Below are 13748 nucleotides of genomic sequence, written 5' to 3'. Positions count from 1 at the left end.
AAATGCAAATCTGAACAATATCACTAATGCGGAAACAGTCTCTGGGATTTAAGCATTTGCATCAATGGGTTATGCAAAACTGTGTCTCTTCAATAACGGGAAAGCTTCCATAGGCATAGAATTCCCACCTGCAACCCGAAGCTGGTGGCAGTGATTGGAATAGGACTGTACAGAGTTCAGTAAATATAGCCCAGCTACGTTCCGTACAGACAGCGAATGGCTACCGTTTCCCAACATGACACACAGAAACCGAATGAAATTGTTGCAACTCAGTTGTTTATTGCAGCAAGTACTGCTAAAGTCACTCGTTTAACGAGAAAAATCAAATTGGCTTCTAAGTAAAACAGACATGAGAAAAATCAAATCCATTAAGTAAAACAGACATTTCAGTATACAAACACCCTGAGGCTGTCTTGTCAAGACTCTAAAGTTCTCCCCCTCAAGTTTTCTCCCTCTAGTTACTCATGTTGGCCTCTCTAGGAGGCTGTCTTCAGGATGAAGATGGTCGACATCACGCCAGTAAGGAAGCAGCAGAGGGAGGGCCAATGTCTTTCGTTCCAGGACAGACCAAAGCTGGTTGGCCAGAAAGTTATGTCCTTCTCCCGATAAATGAAGTCCATCTGCCAGGTAACGGCTGAAGTCCTAGAGTGGAGGTTTAAAAGAGGCTATAATTAGCTCTCTGGTGGTCTTTTAGAAGGAATTCTGAAGCGTTGTTTTAAGGAAACTTTAGTAGTCAGCGGAAACAAACAGCTTGAGCGGTCAGCAGAAACAGAAAAGCTTTAGCTGTCAGCAGAAACAGAAAGGACACCTCTCTTTCTGCTGCCGCCGAACACACATTCTGGAAAGACAGTTGTTTCAGCATGAAAAGGTATACCTGACTCTTTGTTTGCATGAGTGTCCACAGATCTATGACCTCGGTGCCACAATATCTGGCTGTTTTAACACAGGCCTTGGCGTACTCCCCAGTAGTGGCGTTGAGACGGTTTAATTTCTCACCTGTTGAGCAATGAAAAACAACAAAAAAAGTATAAATCAGAACGGAACAAATTCAGAGCACAATACTATGAGATTTTGGGGGGATTAACGAGGTGGCAATATTATTATTATTATTATTATTATTATTATTATTATTATTATTATTAATTCAGCTTCTATTCCACGTTATCTCAGACGACTCAAGGCAGATTGCAACACACTACTAATGATCAGGTTTCTAGTCTAAAGGTATCTTGAGCAAAGTTTCCGCCTCTCAGGAATCCGCACACTATCAATATGATTCTGCAAGGCAGACATTCTGTGCACATCTAAGTTGAGATCCAATTCATTCTTTTATTTACTTTATTGGATCTTACTTTCCTCTCAAACAGGGAATCCAAAGTGGCTTACAACATTCTCCTCTTCTCCCTCACAGAAACCATGTGGTTTGGCTAAGTGTGACTCACCCAGGGTCACCCAGCAATCTTCCATGGCAAAATGGGGATTCGAATCTGAGTCTCTCAGCTCCTAGTCTGATGCTCTACTACACCACGCTAGTTCCCATATGCACCTAAGTGGCTTCATGTGAACAATTTTGGCCTGGGGAGGAAATATCTCCTAAGTCCCTTCGCAAAAGGAGGAGAATCTTAGCAATACGAGCCTCCAGCTGGTTAATATTTGGGGCTGAACTTCTGTTTCCCTTCCCATGAACAGATATTTAAGCTTGGGCATGGCTATTTTATATTTATTTATTTATTTATTTATTTATTTATTTATTTATTTATTTATTTATTTATTTATTTATTTATTTATTTATTTATTTATTTATTTATTTATTTATTTATTTATTTATTTATACCGCCCTTCCATGCGGCTCAGGGTGGTGTACAAATATATTCACATCAATAAAACATGACTATTAAGAATGCTAAAAACAATAAAGGAATCCCAGTGTTAAAATCTCAACATCTCAGTTCCACCAAGCAGTTTCCCAGTACAACCTACCAGAGGACATTCTCCATGGGGAGTTGTGCAGAGGAGGCCCATTAGATGTTATTGGGATCACTGGCCCCACCTAAATGCTTGGGGACTAGAACCTCTTGGCAGGAGACAAAGGGCTCTTAGCTTCTAACTCCCAGCTCATGGCTCTGAGGGAAATCCAGGAGCATGCCAAGAGTTGGAGTTGTATGTATTCGTGGCTCTTTGTCGCCGTTATTCTTTTGTAAGTTGCTCTGAGCACCCAGTGAGGAGGAAAGAGGGACAGAAACTAGCAGAAATCACTGGATTAAAAAGAGGGTTCAGTCCAGAGGAAGCACCCTGTCCAGCATTCTTTCCCCTCTATCCTCCTCCTTTCCCCAACAGTGACAGCATTCAGCATCTATGTAGGGATTGGCACACCACAGAGAGTTGTGTCATGCACACCGATGTGTTTTATGTCACGCCCCCTCCCTTTCTTTAATACTGCAAGTAGGAACACCAAATCCTAAATCTAAATGCAGGGCTCCTAGTCTAGAGCAGCCTTTCTCAACTTTTTTACTACTGAGAAACCCCTGAAATATTCTTTAGGCTTTGAGAAACACCAGCAGTGGTGCGATCATGCAGAATATGGCTGGAAAGCATAGCTGTATAAACACCCATCGAGGGCGTCTCCCCTTCCCATCCCCTCCAGGCCCATCTTTGGCTATTGGGGGGGGGGCAGATCAATATGACTAGCAATCCCCAACCTGTGGGCCGCGGACCACATGTGGTCCTTCGACTAATTGGAGGTGGGCCCTGAAGGACGCCTTCTCCCCCCCCAGCCCTTTACTTCATCCCTCCCAACCCTTTACAACACACTTCATTGTTGTGGCGTGTCTGTATCTTATTTTGAAGGGATGTTTAAACATTACCATAGCGATCAGAGAGCATTAGGGCAGTGGTTGAGAGTAGAGGAGTAAACTACCCCCCCCCCCACCGGGCCTCAGTAAAAGGCATTGAGTGGTCCCTGGTGAGTGGTCCCCAGTGATAAAAAGGTTGGGGACCACTGAATATGACCATTTTTAAAATATAAAAAATGAATTAACTCTCACGCATTCATGAAATCCTTCCAGGGCTCTCAAGAATCCCCCAGGGTTTCACAAAGCCCTGGTTGAGAAAGGCTGGTCTAGAGAAAAGCACCCAGGCCCATCAGCAAGCCATCTTTTTGTTTGTTTGTTTATTTTATTTATTTTGTGATTTATTTCCCACCACTCCCCGAAGGTTCATGGCGGGTTACAAATGTCAGATATAATCTAAAAAATCTCATTAAAACCCGACATAAAAACCATAAAATGCAACAATATCAAACAGTATAGAAGAAAGATACGGCAGAAACATCGTCCCATCCCTAACATCCCCAGCAATACCTCTAGGGAGGGGGGAGGAGAAGGGTGAGGAGGGGACTGATGGAACTCACAAGCCGCTGCTCCTATGATCGTCCTTGTCGCCCAGCCTCAACCATAGACCTGGCGGAAGAGCTCCGTCTTGCAGGCCCTGCGGAACGCTGAAAGATCCCACAGGGCCTGCAGCTCCTCCGGGAGCTCATTCCACCAGGTCGGGGCCAGGACCGAAAAGGCCCTGGCCCTGGTCGAGGCTGGGCGTGCTTCCCTGGGTCCGGGAATGACCAATAGATTAGAACCCACAGAGCGCAAGGCCCTCTTCCAAACAACACGCAAAGGATCTGCCTGCACAGTTGTCTTTCTTTAATTTATCAAATTTGTATCCTACTCCTAACCTGAATGGGAATAACAACAGGTAACAGTTAACAACATATAAAAAATATATACCCAATAAAACGGTTCCAAAAATACACTTTAAAAGGCATAAAACAATTTAAAATATTCCCTGGTTGAAACCTATCCATTATCAAGCAGTGCAAAGGATGCATGGATGGTGAAGACAGAGCTAGAACATAATCTATGAGTTGCCTGATGGGTTACAAACACCCAAAGGAGCCTAGGGAAAATCCTCATGTTGTGCTCCGTTCCCCAAGACAGAGGTCACTACTGAGAAGGCCTTAACACAATGTGGACCATTCATGGAGCAGGAACCTTCAATACATCCCAAGATGAAGACAGGAGAAAACAGGGACGATTGTGCCAAGAGAGGCAGTCTAGAACAGGGGTAGTCAACCTGTGGTCCTCCAGATGTCTTCCATGACATATTCATGTAGGTACACTTAACTTAATTGTAAACAGATTAACTTCAGAAAGGTTAGCTTGCTACAGCTCCAAGCCCAGGTAAGAGAGAGAAGAGAGGTCCTATATAAGATGAAAAAGAAGGCAAGCAATGGACAAAGACCTACAAGAGTGTGGGACCCATTACCAGGTTTACCTGAGGGAGAGAATTCTTTTAACCCTTTCCCTCCCTCTTGCATGCAAAGTTACAATATCCAACAAAATAAGCTTGCTGCCCCTGCAAAGGGAGGAGGCAAATCTCAAACCACGGCACTGGTTCACAAAGGACCCCTGGATCCAGATCAATTCCTGCACAAAATAACAGATCCAGTGTATTTTTATTTTTATATTTTTCAATTTGTATACCGCCGCTCTCCCAATGGTCTCATGGCGGTTCACAGCAATAAAAACATTAAAATACAATAAAACCCCATAAAATCCTCCCTTACAACAAAGGCAGCAGGCGATCACATATAAACCTTCCAATTACTCCCGATTCCTTCCCTCCTTGTCCAGCTAGAGGCCAAGTCTCCTTCCACTGGGCTAAACCTGGGGGGGGGGGGGTATCCTCAGATGGAGTACCAGGACTCCACCCTGCCCTCAATCTTACACCTGGCGGAAGAGTTCCGTCATGCAGGCCCTGTACAGCTTGCTCAGTACATGGGGACCAATACAGCTTAGGAGAGTCCTAATGATGAGTTGGCAGTCATAAAATCCAAAGAGGAGCCAGACAAAGCAGTGTCAGGATGGACACTGAAGCCACACTAAAACTATCCATTTGGGGAAATGTAAGGCCCACTCCTCCACTGCCTCAGCCAACCTAGGCAGGGAATCACCGTCTCCCTGGCAACCCATTCCTGGCCTACACATTCAATGCCCGCAATGTTTGGTGCCAGAAACCTTTTGAAGGAGAAAGAATCTCTGTCTTCTCTGCCGATGCAAACAGGCCGGGCGGGGTGAGGATGTAAACGCTCTTACCTTTGGCGATGCACTCTTTTTCCCATGCTGTTTCATGAAGCGGTGGGGGTGTCACCAAAATAATTTTATCTTCTGCAATGTCCACAGACTTTAGATACTGTATCATACTCTTCAAATTGTCAGCGTACTCATCGAGTGGAACGTGTTGCTTAGGATTTACGTCTGTCCAGTGAATGTAAGAATGTAAGAAGAGATTTATTCAGACCAGCAATCCATCTAGCCTAGGATTCTGTCTTACACAGTTCACAGCCAACTGCTCTGTAGGCTAGCAAACAGGGCATAAAGGTCAAGGCCCTCCTCTGATGTGGCCTCATAGCGATGGGATTCCAAGTTTGGAGAAAAGCTGAAGGACACCCCCACCCACCCCCAGGTGCACAAATCCACCACAGTGGTGTCTATATGGAAATGGAGGGGGGGGGGGACGACTCAATTCCTGCAGCACTGAATCCATGACAAAAAGTCTGTGTGGAAATGGCCAATGTGGGCCAAAGGTCCTCTTGCACCACGTACAAAGGACGGAGATTTACGCAACCACACAACGCTCACTTCCTGGAGAAAGTGGTAGAGTCAGCGTGGCAGACCGCTAAGCAGAGCAGAGGGCCTATAGGCTCCTCCAGAATCCCATCCAGGCTTCTCTTTCATCTTGACACAAGATAACCTGTGCTATCTTTAATCTAGCATTGGTCGCAAAAGGAGAAATAAAGCATAGAGTCCTACAGATGCACAAAATTTGTCATTCTAAAATATAAAAATTAATGTTTAGTTATGAATAAAGTGCTTTTTCAGTAACACACTCATGACACCTTTACAAAGTTATATTTCACATACAATAAAACCTTAAGATCGGCAAAGCAAAACAAGCAGACATCACCAATAGGATTACAACAGCAACAAAAAACAAAATGACTGTATAAATGATGCAATCTAACAGGACAGGAAGGAAGATTCTCATGACGTGACAGTGGGCATTCTGCATCCCTAACTAATCACGTCTTTTGAAAGAGAGCCACTGTAGAAGTAGCAGAAACAATGTCCTACCTTTTAAAGCACTGTCATTCGCTCCAAAAAAGATGGTTACTGCCACAGTGTTTTCAGTACTGGAGTCTTTGTGAATCAGTCTTGGGAGAACGATTTTTGCCCATCTGGTGTTGTAGCCAGAGAGCCCACGGTTCAGCACATCACATTTCCTGAAATAAACACACACATGCTCATATGTACACGTTGGACTTTGGTGGCACACATTTTCTGATTTCTGTGATTATAGACTTCGTTTGTATTTTTGTCATTTTAGAACTAAAAATTGAGCCTTTATATTTTCACTGTAAAGTGTTCAGAATTAAACAGGGGGAGGGGGGAAATCACACCATTGCATGCAACATTTATTTATTTATTTCATTTCTACCCAGACTTTCCTCCCCACTGAGGCCAAAAGCAGTTAACACCATTCACTTTCGTTTTATCTTCGCAACAACTCTGAAAAGTTAGGTTAGGCCGGGAATCCGTGACTGGCCCAAGGCCATCCTGCAAGCTTTCATAGCAGAAACTTTATATTGCAAACTGAGAATGGTTCACATTTGAGGGCCAGCATGGTGTAGTGGTTAATGAGCCTCTTGTGGCGCAGAGTGGTAAGGCAGCCGTCTGAAAGCTTTGCCCATGAGGTTGGGAGTTCAATTCCAGCAGCCGGCTCAAGGTCGACTCAGCCTTCCATCCTTCCGAGGTCGGTAAAATGAGTACCCAGCTTGCTGGGGGGTAAACGGTAATGACTGGGGAATGCACTGGCAAACCACCCCGTATTGAGTCTGCCATGAAAACGCTAGAGGGCGTCACCCCAAGGGCCAGACATGACTCGGTGCTTGCACAGGGGATACCTTTACCTTTACCTTTTTATGGTGTAGTGGTTAAGAGCAGCAGCCTTTAATCTGGAGAACAGGGTTTGATTCCCCACTCCTCCACATGCAGCCCAGCTGGGTGACCCTGGGCTAGTCTCAGGTCTCATACAGCTCAGCCTCACCCACCTCACAGGGTGTCTGTTGTGAGGAGAGGAAGGGTAAAAAGGTAAAGGTAAAGGTATCCCCTGTGCAAGCACCGGGTCATGTCTGGCCCTTGGGGTGACGCCCTCCAGCGTTTTCTTGGCAGACTCAATACGGGGTGGTTTGCCAGTGCCTTCCCCAGTCATGACTGTTTACCCCCCAGCAAGCTGGGTACTCATTTTACCGACCTCGGAAGGATGGAAGGCTGAGTCAACCTTGAGCCGGCTGCTGGGATTGAACTCCCAGCCTCTCGGGCAGACAGCTTCAGACAGCATTTCTGCTGCCTTACCACCCTGCGCCACAAGAGGCTGGGTAGGTGATAGTAAACCGCTTTGAAGTTCCTTCAGGTAGGAGAAAGCGGGGTACAAAAAAACAGGTCTTCTGCTTCTTTAACAATAATGACTTTGATTCACTGGGGCATTTCCATGGATTTCCGCCCACAAGGAAAATGTTCTTGCATCCTCTCTCCCACTCTAACCCCAAATTTAGGGAGAAGGTGTTGGGGCTATGAGGGTGAGGGGTGGGGAGGAGAATACAAGAAAGTCATGTTCCCTAGGCAGAAATCCTTTCACATAGAAATGCTCCAGTGGTTCCCGGCCAGTATGTTTAAGACGTTTTCTTCAACTGATTTGCAAACACTGCTGAAACATAAAGTGATGTCTCTTACCTAGCTAGTCTGTGGGCAAGTGATGCTCCCCATCCATTCTCTTGGAAGGAAAACTAGGATAGACGGACACACAAGGAAAAGGCAACTGAAATGAACAGACTCTATCAGTGTCCTGTAGTCAGCTGTCGTCTCCCTGCATTCTGGGTCTGTGGTTGTCTTGGGCTACCTTCTGAAGATAAACCGAGCCTGCTGTGAAAGTGATGCCTTTAAACTCAGATTATTTGCTAAGAATTGTGGCTACTCCTTGGTGCTGACGGCTGCTCCAGCGTTTTATTGGAAGAATAAATGCTCCATTTATACAACCAGCAGGTTCAAGTGGCAAAGATTCCTTTGGACTCTCCCATTTCAGCCTGCAGATGGGGAATTGCATATAAACACAATGCTAACAGCATGCTTGGTGCTTTACAGAGTAAGGACAAGAACACAGGACTGTGCTCCAAGGAGCTTACAATCTAAAAATTGCCATGGGAGGCAACAGAGGGAGAAAAATATACAGATAAGTTTAAACAGGCCAAGAATCAATGGTATAAAGCTGTTCTGACCGGGCAGTGATATCAGGGCTCTCTCAGCCTCACCTCCCTCACAGGGTGTCTGTAGTGGGGAGAGGAAAGGGAAGGTGACTGTAAGCCGCTTTGAGCCTCCTTCGGGGAGAGAAAAACAGCATATAAGAACCAACTCTTCTTAATTTCTTTTAAGATGTGCTATATTTTGGACAGGGTTGGAAACTTCCCATTTACAGGAGGATATTTTTGCTGACCCCCCCCCCCCCTTTCAGGCTCCTCAGTTTCCCTCTCATACTATTCCTAAGGGTCCCCTGACCCCTAAGAGCATCATTTCAGGAAGCATTTGGGGCTGTACCAGGAGAAAAGAAAGTTTCATTTGGCTAATGGAAAGCTTCCCCAGGATCTAATATGCTGTTTGCTCCAGCCTCTGTGGGCTTAGGATCTCAGGAGGGATATATAACTACATGACTCTTTCAGTGTAAAGTCTGCTCTAATCCCACTGACAGGACAGGCAGGTTACCCCTTTTAGAAATAAAACGTGTCCAGCTATTGAATGGAAAGAACCACCCCAACAAAGCTTTGAGAACCTTCACGCTGCGGGAACAATCTACTCCTCGCACCCACACATCACGGGACCGCCTGGCCTGTGGGGATTTATCTCTCTATGAATGACATTTAGATGCCGCCTTCCCCTGAGGCAGAGCCGAGCCCCCCTAGTCAATGGCTGGGGGACCCAAAGAGACCTGCAGAAGGCGCCCCTCGCCCCATCACTTCTCTCCCGCGACATTTCGCCTGCTCTTCAATGGGGCAGGGGGCTCCCTCGAGGGCAGCCAAACTTGGCGGAGGAAGGATGAGTCGCATCCTACTGCTGAATCCTTTCTTCTTTGGGGGGGGGGGGAAGCGGCGGAGGCGCTCTGCTTGCAAAGTGTCGCCGCCAAGCGACAGGAAGCAAAGGCGGGAGAGGACTGCCCGGAGGACCCCGCGATGTGCCCAGCCCTGCCCTGCCCTGCCCAGCCCTGCCCGCCGGTACCTCCGTGATCGAGTCTCCGAAAAGGACGATGCGCGGCCGAAGCAGCAGCCGGCCCCAGGCGCCCGCCTCTGTGCCCGCCATGGAGAGGCCCGCGAGCTCCGTCGGAGAGCCGGACGTGAGGTTCTCTGCCAGCGCCGGGAGGGAGGAAGAGGCGTTTCGACGCCGCTTTTGCTTTTCGCGCATTCAGGGGAAATTGCGGCGGGGAGGGGCCGCGGGGGAAGGGAAGCCGGCTCTGCTGGGAGCCTCGTGGACCCTCTGGTCCACCCCCCCCCCGTATTCCCCCAAAATCCAGGATCCAATCACAGGTCGAGTGAACCTTACAAAAACAGCGCAGCCCAATCCTTTGCAGCGCAGCCGCAGCGCACACGTGAGCCCTCGTGCAGAGGGATGGGCGTGCAGCCCCTTGAAGAGGAGGACGGAGGGGCGTAACGAACCCTTGCTTGAGATCAGATTCAAATGAGTAGCCGTGTCCAGTAGCACCTTTAAGACCAACACAGATTTATTCAGGACGCCATGATTACATCTTTGTTGGTCTTAAAGGTGCTACTGGACTCCTTGCTTGAGAGACAGACCAGGCTTGGGACTTTCTTCTAAGTCAGTATCTTTTACAGTTGAAGATTCTGTGATTCTTGGACCACTTCTGGAATTCAGGATTCTGTAGGACTAAGGTACAATCCAAGGAAGGATAGAGTATGCCCATCTTTTTCTCATTTTTTTTAAACTAGGCGTTTCCTAAAAGATAAAATGTTGCATCCTTAGATCAAGCTTTGTCATTTGTAGATTTACATTTTTCATAACAGAATTAACTTGAAGTGTGTTTTAAGAGCACTTGAAGATGCAAGAGCCACATTCGTCTGCCGCTATGCCAGCTCCTGGAGAGAAGTTACTGTGTGTAAAGCGGTACTTCAATCTATTTTTCCACAATATAAGCCCACATCCTTATTCACAGTGAATCGCAGAATTCACAGATAATCTTGCTATTCTCCCATGTGGAATTGTGTGACCACTAGGTGGTGGTGGAGGTCTCTATGCAGGAATTCTGGTTCTGTCTGAGAGGCACTGGGGGAAAATGGAAACATGGCTTTCTGTACTCACAAACTGGAAGCTAATGGCACTTGGTTTGGAGTCTATTGCCCCCCCTGGGATCTGAAGTGTACATCACTCCTGCTCCATTTTTTCCATTGTCTCAGCAGTGAGGTGGGAGTGGGTTATCTTTTTCCACCATGTTGGAAGTCTTGGGTCTTTTAATGGGGGTTTTAGGACTGTTGTTACCCGCCACGAGCCTGTTAGGGAGTGGCAGGAAATCAATCAATCAAATAAATAAATAATAAACGTGGATTTTTTGATCCTGTAGTGTGTATGTTCTCCTAATTTGAAAACTAAGTTATATGAGGTTGCTTTCTTTAGCAGGAATGTTGATACAGGTGTTGCTGGATGATTTTTATCTCTTGATCTCTGAGCCCCAGGGGAGGGCAGAATGTAAATGTAATAAAATAAATAATCTTAAACACCATCTCATAACAAACAAAAATTTAATACAAATTATTTTTCTCATTGCCACAAAGAAACTTAATATCCTAAACCAGGGGTAGTCAAACTGCGGCCCTCCAGATGTCCATGGACTACCATTCCCAGGAGCCCCTGCCAGCATTTGCTGGTAGGGGCTCCTGGGAATTGTAGTCCATGGACATCTGGAGGGCCGCGGTTTGACTACCCCTGTCCTAAACGTAGTCGCAGGGTAATAGTTTCAAGTTGTCGCCTGGTCATGGGATACTTCAGCATGACTGAATTATATGTTGCGTGCCACAGGGAGAATAGAGCCTCTTGTGGCGCAGAGTGGTAAGGCAGCTGTCTGAAAGCTTTGCCCATAAGGCTGGGAGTTCAATCCCAGCAGCCGGCTCAAGGTTGACTCAGCCTTCCATCCTTCTGAGGTCGGTAAAATGAGTACCCAGCTTGCTGGGGGGTAAACGGTCATGACTGGGGAAGGCACTGGCAAACCACCCCGTATTGAGTCTGCCATGAAAACGCTAGAGGGCGTCACCCCAAGGGTCAGACATGACTCGGTGCTTGCACAGGGGATACCTTTACCTTTACCTTTACAGGGAGAATACAGGATTATTACATTGTTTTGAAACTATGCCAAACCTGTCAGTTTTCTGGGACTGTGTATGTTGCACTCAGCGGCAGTGCAAGAACAACAGAATGGGAACCTGAGTGCAGAAATTGGCAGCCAAATTTCTCATTGCAGCCAATAATTTAAATGTGGCGCTGATTGGCAAGTGACTTAACAAAAAAACTCCTTTTTTTTCATTTGTTTTTTGGAGGCAGTTCAGGTTGTCGGTATCACAAACCTTGTCTCTCCTCTGTAATTGGAGTCAGTGAACTGCCCAAATCGTCTGAGGTGTGTGAGGAAGGCACCACCTTTATGATCTCATCGGTGAGTCTGCAAGAATCCTAGACGCAGAAAAAGGAAAAAGAAATTCCATCCTCTCTCAGCTTTCTGAAGAAGTTAATAAGAGAGGGAAATGTCTAGTCTTGTAGCCTTAGGGCTAGTCTCAATATTACACAGCAGACATATTGGTCTCCTGCCCGCTAAACAAACATTAAAAGGAGCCTTTGGTGGCTGCAGTGTTAAACACACAGCTTTGGCTGTTTCCCACTCAAAAATATCCTGTCTTGACTGCATAAGAGTGGTGACTTTAAGCAGAAAAATCGGTATGGTAGAAAAGGTCAAACTGTGCCTTCCTCCCCACCTCTGCCTGCTGATACATGAAATCTATACATGAAATGCCACAAAGAGCAAGAAGCTACCACACCACTCTGATGTTGCTGCTTGACTGGACTTGCAATGAGAACAAGACAATAAAAGGAGGTGTATCACTTCTGATTATTATATGAACAGGGAACGGTGTTATCTGAAATAGGCCTGTCTCCTGAATTCAGGATGGGGGAATTAGCAGTTCTAGGAAGCCCAGCAGGAGGCTTGTTTGCTACAGCACCTGAGAATAAGGTGACCAGGTTGTCCCACTTTTGGAAGGACATCTGGGGGCACCTTGCAAATTGTACTTATGTGGAAATTAAAAAATATATATTACAATACCATTTTTGCGTTCTAATTGTTCTATGAAACTTTGTTGCTCCCTATAGACCAAATTTTAAATCAAGAACCCCCCCCCCAGTCAATGGTGTCCCGCTTTACCAATGTTGAGATCTGGGCAGAGTCTGCACTTACTTTGTTTATTCCATTGTCAATCCTGTTGAATTCAGATCGCTTTGAACTTGGGTCTTCCTCTCCCCCTCCCCCATTGAAACAAGATAGTGTTCTGCACGTGGTTAGGGAGGCTCAGAAGGGGGGGGGGAGCCAAGCCTCTTTCTTTTCTTGAAAGGGGGGGGGAGAAGCCAAGCAGGGAGCCTCTTTCTTTTCTTGGAGGGGGGTGGGTGGGAGAGGATCGAAAAAGGCAGAGAAGGGAGAAAAAATCCAGGACCTACAGAAGTTGAGAGAAATTAGGGGCTTCTCCTTTAAGGTAAATTTGTCACATGACCACCTGTGGCCAATCACGGGTCCTCTACCACAGATTCAAAACAGCCTTAAAATATTGAGGGTTAAAAGCACTCCAAGATATTGCACAATAAAGGTAGGGTCACTCTGGATCAATCCTTCTTGCTGCAGAAGGAAATTTAAAATTGCCCCAAATCCAAACGGAAATCGCATTCTGTGTAGAGGGCAGGGACTGAATCGATCTGGGGCTGGAATAAAAGCTCCGTGCAGTTTACACGCAGGTCTCCTTACCTGAGAATGTGACCCGCTGCAGTGCTGTGATATGTTTTGTTGGTCTTGTATTACACGTTGTTGGCCGACCAAGCTGAACTTTGCACAGCCTCAGCAGCACCTCCTGCTTCCCCTCTTGATTTTAGACCAGCCATTCTCAACCTTTCTTTGGCCCTCTCAGGAGCTCTATTCGGGTTCCAGAGCCCCCTTGCAGAAGGCTGTCCACTTGTGCATTGAGCTAGGCTTAAGAAGGCCTAAGCCAAGAGTGGAATAACTAGACTCCGTGCACATTCATTTTTTTTTCTTGAATGTGTTAATTCAAGTACACACCAAGGAACAGATTCCATTATTTCTTTTTCTTGCCCTTGAGAAAAGCTGAACTTTCTAGCAATTTATGTCATATGTCAGGGGTAGTCAAACTGCAGCCCTCCAGATGTCCATGGACTACAATTCCCAGAAGCCCCTGCCAGCATTCGCTGGCAGGGGCTTCTGGGAATTGTGGTCCATGGACATCTGGAGGGCCGCAGTTTGACTACCCCTGTCATATGTGATATGACATAAATTGCTAGAAAGTTCAGCTGTGATAAAAAGGGTACTTAATT

At 46.3% G+C, this 13748-nt stretch overlaps 1 protein-coding gene across 1 annotated transcript; it reads right to left on the bottom strand.

Annotated features, from left to right (window-relative positions):
- Positions 1-254: 254 nt before the first annotated feature.
- On the bottom strand, positions 255-9643 carry IAH1 (isoamyl acetate hydrolyzing esterase 1 (putative)). Its single transcript, XM_077310474.1, has 6 exons — positions 9378-9643; positions 7845-7897; positions 6186-6334; positions 5148-5309; positions 875-996; positions 255-642 (listed from the first exon to the last, which is right to left on the bottom strand). The coding sequence occupies exons 1-6, from the start codon at positions 9558-9560 to the stop codon at positions 463-465; spliced, it is 849 nt and encodes a 282-aa protein (XP_077166589.1). The 5' UTR covers positions 9561-9643; the 3' UTR covers positions 255-462.
- Positions 9644-13748: the final 4105 nt, after the last annotated feature.

This window comes from Paroedura picta, chromosome 1 (genome assembly GCF_049243985.1).
Source record: "Paroedura picta isolate Pp20150507F chromosome 1, Ppicta_v3.0, whole genome shotgun sequence".
NCBI lineage: Eukaryota > Metazoa > Chordata > Lepidosauria > Squamata > Gekkonidae > Paroedura > Paroedura picta.
The sequence above is the reverse complement of the archived record's forward strand: the minus strand, read 5'-3'. Positions and strand labels throughout refer to the sequence as shown.